The 7,129-nt window shown below is 40.4% G+C and overlaps 2 protein-coding genes across 2 annotated transcripts in view; one reads left to right on the top strand and one right to left on the bottom strand.

Moving 5' to 3' along the window:
• LOC104827297 (V-type proton ATPase subunit G 1-like) overlaps window positions 1-1,977 on the top strand; it is a 2,922-nt gene extending 945 nt beyond the window's left edge. The window contains exons 2-4 of the mRNA XM_010560449.1: window positions 848-955; window positions 1,378-1,478; window positions 1,563-1,977. Coding sequence (XP_010558751.1) covers window positions 868-955; window positions 1,378-1,478; window positions 1,563-1,706 — 333 coding nt within the window. The 5' untranslated portion in view covers window positions 848-867 and the 3' untranslated portion in view covers window positions 1,707-1,977. The remainder of the gene's footprint in view (window positions 1-847; window positions 956-1,377; window positions 1,479-1,562) is intronic.
• A 100-nt stretch (window positions 1,978-2,077) lies between these two features.
• Window positions 2,078-5,708, bottom strand: LOC104827296 (chorismate synthase, chloroplastic). Its single transcript, XM_010560448.2, has 13 exons — window positions 5,418-5,708; window positions 4,703-4,853; window positions 4,539-4,615; window positions 4,400-4,458; window positions 4,142-4,225; window positions 3,946-4,038; window positions 3,634-3,714; window positions 3,310-3,441; window positions 3,121-3,223; window positions 2,940-3,034; window positions 2,790-2,855; window positions 2,590-2,674; window positions 2,078-2,488 (listed from the first exon to the last, which is right to left on the bottom strand). Exons 1-13 carry the CDS (start codon window positions 5,560-5,562, stop codon window positions 2,334-2,336), a joined length of 1,326 nt encoding a protein of 441 aa, XP_010558750.1. The 5' UTR covers window positions 5,563-5,708; the 3' UTR covers window positions 2,078-2,333.
• Between the last annotated feature and the right edge of the window lie 1,421 nt (window positions 5,709-7,129).

Genomic DNA, 7,129 nt, shown 5'->3' with positions numbered 1-7,129 from the left:
TCCGATTTCCTTGTATGAATCGGACTAATGGCACATTAGGGTCCCGTTCATGTAATGATGGATTTCGCCGATCGAATGTGATGGGTGGGTTTGATCGGATTGGCGATTGGGATTTTACTCGTGGGATTGTTTTTTTAGAGGATAAAAGCTTGACTCTGCTTCTCAGAGTTCGTTTTTGTGTTGTGCGTATTAGACTACAGATCAATTGGTAAGTATTGTTGATTTCGTCTGCAATTTGTTTTTTAAAAGTTGTGGTTTTTTGGAACCATATACGCTTTTTTTGGGGGCTCAATTCACAAATTGATTATACGAATTTGCTTTAAGAACCTGTGGTATTCTCTGAACAAAACGCATTGTTGTTGTCAAGATTCTTGCTTTAGCCTAGGAACTGAGTGAATCTTGAGGTTTGTTGCTTGTGCTTGTTCTCTGTAGATATGTTCTTTTTATACTTGGTAGATCCTCGGTTGTTTGGTTTTATGCGGAAGATTATCGGTGTTCTTCGATGAATCTGAATGTGCGCCTACACTAATCTGATGGTGCTTCTCTCTTTCTCCACCATTTTCTCAACCCAATATTTTAGTTTAATGCTCTGATGCTTGGATGCTTTTTTTTTATGTTTATAGTCTATCAAAATTTTGCTAGTTGTTCTCTATGTATTTCCTTTAAACGCTTTTACTTTGCAAATTATCTGCCGGGTGTTTTCAAGAACTAGTTAGTACAAATTGAACTGTTTCATTCATTGAAGATCAAACAATCTACAGTAGATATTTTTGTTACTGCAGTTATCTGTTGATTTGATCTTTTTGGCAAGCTAATGACGTAAATGATGATGTTACTAATTTCGCAGTGCAAAGAAGTTCTGTGACAATGGAGTCTAGCAGGGGGCAGAACGGAATTCAACTTTTACTTGCTGCAGAACAAGAAGCTCAGCAGATTGTCAATGCCGCCCGAAATGGTTAGTTTCTGCAATCTATGCCGTTGTATATAAGATACCCTGTCTTGTGGGATCTTTAGCTTTCGGGTTCTTTTATAGATTACCAAAACAAAAACACTTTGAGTATGAAGTCTGAACTCATCCAGAGAAACGGATTTACATTGTTTTGTTTCCGGTCGATGACATAGGCAAGTTGTCCATTGCTTTCGTTCATTGCTTTCTCGTTGCTTTCTTGTTGAGCGGCTCTGTTCCGTTCGTTGCTTTCTCATTGCCTTTTGACTCCTTTTTGTAACTGCGTATGGATCTTAAAACTGATTTGCGCTTGAGTTTTTTCATATCAAAATCAACTCTGCTCTAGCTTCCAATGGCCATTCTTGCAAAGGAAAGATGGGTTTGCACCAGTGCATTTGATTCCCTGAACTGAGTTTCTTGTTTTATCCCAGCCAAACTGGCTAGGCTGAAACAGGCCAAGGAAGAAGCTGAGAAGGAGATTGCCGAATTCCGTGCCCAAATAGAAGCCGAATTTCAGAGAAAAGTGGCTGAGGTTCATAAACTACAACAAAATCTCGTCTTTCATATTTACTTTCTGCGTGTCGGAAAATGCTTATGTTTGATTGTATAAGCGCAGACGAGCGGAGATTCAGGTGCCAACGTAAAACGGCTTGAGCAGGAGACAGACTCAAAGATCGACCAGCTTAAGACGCAGGCTTCTGCAATCTCCAACGACGTTGTCCAGATGCTTCTGAAGCACGTCACATCGGTCAGGAACTAAGGCCGCAAAAAAGCATACCGTCTTGTTGTTCTAAACTCGGATTCTTCATTCGGGGCTTTGTGCTCGATAAACTCATTCATACCTTAATTGTCTGTGTTTGTGAAATAAATGGTCCGATGGTGTATCATCGATCAGACCCTCTTTGTTTGGTCCATAAGCTTTTCTCAATTCGGGTCGTTCTTATTTCATTTCTGCTCTATCCACCCTCTGTCATTCAGATTTGTAGCGTTGCCCTTTTCAGCGATGGACAAAAACACCTCTCGTCGTCATCTGTGTTTGAATTCGAGTTTTTTTTCCAATTCATTTTCTTTACTTAAATAGAATTTTTTACCCTTCGTCACACTTCTCCCTCCCACAGCTAAAACAAGACATAACCATACGAGAAGACACTCAAGTGGAACTCAAATGAATTCCACAGCTACTACACAAAACTGTTATTTTTGCTTTTATTACAGACAAAATGTAAACTTAGGAATGAGTGTTGGATCCGACTCCACGCGCCTGACTCAACAACAGTACATATACTCAAAATGTAGACCCATATAACAATGGAATATGAACTCTGGCGAGTTTTGTGAGTGCCCATAAAAATCGAAGAACGGTTTTTTTTTTTTGCTTTTCTGTCTTCTACAAAGAAGCATCCTCGAGCTGCTGCTCGATCTGGTGGGTTGCAAGAGGTTCTTGCAAATCTTGGTTAATGGGGAACAAATGGCATTGTGCATATTGTGCCATCAATTGATCCACAAGCACCAAAGCTACCATTGCTTCAACCATTGGAACAGCTGCGTAACCAAAACCCAAGTTTCAGACAAAAAAAAACAGTTTTTTTCTGCAACAGCGGTAGAAATAATAACTGGGTATTGCAAAGATTTGATTGGTTAACCTCTTGGAACAACGCATGGATCGTGACGGCCACGTGCTATCAGTTCTGTTCCCTGCTTATCCCTTGTTACAGTGTTCTGCTTCTTCTGCGGATTGGAAGAATACATAATATGAGCTCGAGCTACATTCTTGTTGCCATGTCGTTTTCACTATTTGGGAAATGAACGTTAATATCTTCTTTCTATACAAATTTGAACTTACTCCAATGGTGGAAGTTGGCTTGAACGCTACTCTCATGTTTATTACCTCGCCATTGGATATCCCTCCCTGAAAAGTCAGCATTCGGTGGAAAGAGTCAGCATTCGTTGGAAAGATACGACTGTTTTAAGAATGAAAATGCTGAAAACCGACCTGTATTCCACCAGAACGGTTTGTTTTCGTCCGAATCCTTCCATATTCATCTGTATAGAACTCGTCATTGTGCTCACTACCAGTCAGAAATGTACCTGCAGCAGGTTCATAGGATTTTGGGATGGAAATTTCATTTTTTTTACTTGTGAAAAGGGCATTCAAATGGTCGAACTTTCTGTACCTGCAAAGCCACTGCCGAACTCAAAGCCTTTTGTTGCAGGCAAAGACATACAAGCTTTTGCAAGTTCAGCCTCAAGCTTATCAAACACCGGCGACCCAAGCCCCTGCAGTGTGGATTCTTTAGTTTATTCAGCACTACTTTACAGGAAAACACAGCATCGGATATTTCAATGTCACAGTGAGACCGTACTCGTGGAGCATTCTTAACAATGCAGGTAACGACACCTCCAACAGAGTTTCCTTTTGTCCTGACAGCATCAATTGCTGCAATCATCTTTTCCGCATACTCAGGATGAGGACATCTTACAATATTACTTTCAATCTACAACACAAGCAAAATGAGATCAGGAAAATGTAATCATAATTGCGCATATGTGGAAATTGCAGCAAAATTTACAGCAAGAGTAAATGAAAACATCGATTTTCACACCTCTATGGTTTAAGCTCACAAACAAAATGAAGCTGAAAACCCTGAACTGAAATGTAATGGCAGAATTTAAAACATGTCATATACCTGTTCGAGGGTCAAAGCGTCATGGTCTACCAGATCCTCGGGAAGTACAACCTGGTGGACTTGTGAGACATAAGCAAGAATCTGGAGACAAAAGATACAGTGGTAAAATTTAGCAAGACGTGAACAAGTTGTGTGCTTTCGCATTTGGGTCAACGAGTGAAATTACAGAAACAACGAGAACATGTCCCATGCTGAAAAAGACTGACGAAGGATGCACAAAACATGCAAAATGACAAAAAATAGTTCCAAGCATAGCAACAATGTTATCATTCTTCAGCTGCAATGCCAAGTGCCAACTAATTAATTACACACCTCAGTTCCTGAATATTGCTTCAAGATTTTCTTGGCCAAAGCTCCGGGAGCAACTCTTCCAATGGTCTCTCTAGCTGATGATCTCCCACCACCCTTTAACAAACAGATATGTTCAATTAAAAAGATGCTCTTTCATACAACATAAAGAACCTAACCCAAGAAAAGCTAGGCATAACAAAGGAATATTAGTTCTTACCTGAACTGATCTGACACCATACTTCATGTCATAAGTTGCATCAGCATGCGAAGGTCTATAGGCAACAGACATTTCACTGTAGTCCTGAAAATCCGATGAGGGTGTTTTAGTCTTTTTTATGTGGCTATCAGCAATTCGATCTCTTTCTTTTTAATGCTACTTTAGGTACTCAAAAATGTGAAAGATATTGTCCATGAGCCATCTTTGAGCCTCTACTTAAATAGATATAAGCACCAAGTATTTTGGTATGGAACTTACAAATCCTCTCTGATCCGTGTTTGGCACAAACACGTGGATGGGTGTTCCGGTAGTCAATCCTGCATTTATCGACATCAACAATTAGAGGATGATGAGAACCAACAAATCAAATTCAAGCCTAGAAGGCAATGCTCAGAACCTTCCGAGACACCAGAGTATATGCGGCAAGTATCAGTCTCTTTCCTAGGAGTTGTGATCCTGCTCTGACCGGGTCTCCTGAAAACGCATTCAGAACAGCAAATCAGCCGCCACTGTAAGAGTGAAACGCAAATGCAAAAGCTATAAAAGGGTTTCAACAGTTACCTCCTATCAAGATCAAATTGCAAATCAGTCTCGGAGAGCGGAATCCTCGGAGGACATCCATCTATTATACAGCCAACTCCGCCACCGTGTGATTCTCCAAAGGTGGTAACACGGAAGTGAGTTCCATATGTGCTCCCAGCCGCTTTTATCTCTGCAATTTTGACACCCAAAATATGATACTCTAAGCAGTTGCTTTCCCCACTGTCTTATCGTTTAAATGTATATCTATCTATTCATCATCCCACTGAATGTACTTAGAGCTAGGTTCCAAACATGGATCAAGACCTTTTGAACCTTCGGACAAAGTCCTCAACCTCAAGGACACATTCTCCTCGGAGTACTGCATTCTTGACTCACATAAGCAGATCGGAATTTGAGACCGGAAAATTCAAAGAGGCTCCTAATTTTGTCCACTCCCAACGAACACAAAAGCTTGAAACATCAAACATGGGCAACCAAGCTACGTCATAGAACCAGAATTTACTCAACAATCGGACATTTTTGCCCGCCTTTTTTCACTCGCGAAATGAGCAGAGGGTCAATCTCAGACAACAAAAGAGCTAGACATATCAAACATGGGCGCTCAAGTAACTCCAGAGAATCCTAATTGACGCAACAATCGAGCAAACTAGTCAACATTTTTCTACAGATAAACAACGGTAACGGCAGTAAAAGGAACCAACGACGACAGTCAGGTAAACGGAGAGACCCTTACGGAGATTTTTCCGGGTTCGAGTACGGAGCCCGAATTGAACGGCGGGAGAGGAGAAACGACGGAGCTCCGGAGGAAGAGAAGAGCCCAGAGACGAATCGGGTCTGGCGGATCCGAGGAATGACTTGGAAGCGAGAGAGGACGCCATTGCCGATGATAATTTCCAGCAGGATTGATAAAATAAAAAGGAAGAAGATGAAGGAAGGAGGAGGGCTTTAATGGAGATCGGAGTTTGGTGGGTCTCGAAGAGGTTGGTGGGTTTGGTATTTTGGGGGCCGCCCTCTCCTTGTGAGCAAAAAAAATCCTCCACCTACCCTTTCCACCCAACTCACACAAAATGTATACACCTAGAAAATAATTAAATTGAATACGGATATTTAATTTAAATACCTGATGAAGATAATGTAAAACGATAGTAATTTGAACTTAGGATCCAGTTTAACTAATAAAATATTTTTATTCCCTTAATTCACTCAGAAAACATTATTGCTATTGCAATCTATTTTTTAGTTAAAATATATTTAGATATATTTAATTGCGCCACTTCCACTTCTAATGGTTAGAGGTGGACGTTTAGTGATTCGAATCGAAATTTTAGTGGTTCGGTTTAAGAACGGTTTATTCAGTATTCTAAAATTTATATCAAATTAGTATCATATATTATTCGGTTCTGTTTGGTTTCGGTTTCGTTACGGTTCCGGTTTTTGTATAAAAAAATAAAATTTTTTAAGAAAAATTCGGTTTTTTTGGGAATTTTATAAAATTTGGTTTCGTCTCAGGATATTTGGACGATACGGTTAAAAAAAAAATACCGAAATTTTCGATTCGGTACGATTCAGTTCCGAAGAATCGAACCGAAACGATCAGCCGACTGTAGAGTCCTCGTTGGATGCTTGATTCATTAAAGAAATAAAATTACAAGAAATTTTATTTAAGATGATTTATCTACAGTCAAAATTCTGATATATAGGAACCACGAAACCAAAGAACCAAATCTTACATTATTTTTCTTTTTTTGTGAAGCTTCAACGGGTATCATTTTGCATTACAGTGTCCACGGCAATTGCAATAACACTAACAATGTTTTCTGAGAGCCCGGAAACGGGTACTCGAACCCGTAACCTCCAAATCACAACGGCAACACCTCGACCTGCGCGGCAAGGCTGAAGGCTCCCCCTTCAAGAACTCCAAAGAACCCGGCCAGAGAAAATGGAAAACTTAGAAGGTCACCTTGTAGAGAGCCGGTATATGATCCACACATCAAATTTTAGGACAAAACTGCAAAACGCTCCGATGCTAAAAAGAAATTGTACATGTGGTGTGGATCCTCAGGCGTTCTCCGATGCAACGGCCAACCTTTCGCCTCGAGAGCCCTTTCCCCTTTCTCTGCAATCAGGACAATACACATTTACCAGAACACGGTACAGAACCAAGCCATTGAGATATCCAGCACTGCTTTCAAAAATGGAATCTTAGCTCTTTTATTTTGATAAGAGAACTCCAATCCCATTGTAGGAGCAGAGAAATTTTATAATAATGTACATCATGTACTTTACTTAGCTGACTGAATCATGGCCTGCGCTAAGTCGGTAGACGTCAACAATTTCCCGTCGTCACTGCATTCGAATTACAAGTGAAGCAGCTAATGCAAGGGAAAAAGAAAACGAAAATTACCTCCTCCAGGATGCTTCAGCAGGTGGTGGAGACTTGTACTC

Source organism: Tarenaya hassleriana, unplaced genomic scaffold (assembly GCF_000463585.1).
Source record: "Tarenaya hassleriana unplaced genomic scaffold, ASM46358v1 Cleome5, whole genome shotgun sequence".
Taxonomy (NCBI): Eukaryota; Viridiplantae; Streptophyta; class Magnoliopsida; order Brassicales; family Cleomaceae; genus Tarenaya; species Tarenaya hassleriana.
This window is presented reverse-complemented; position numbering and strand designations above follow the sequence as displayed.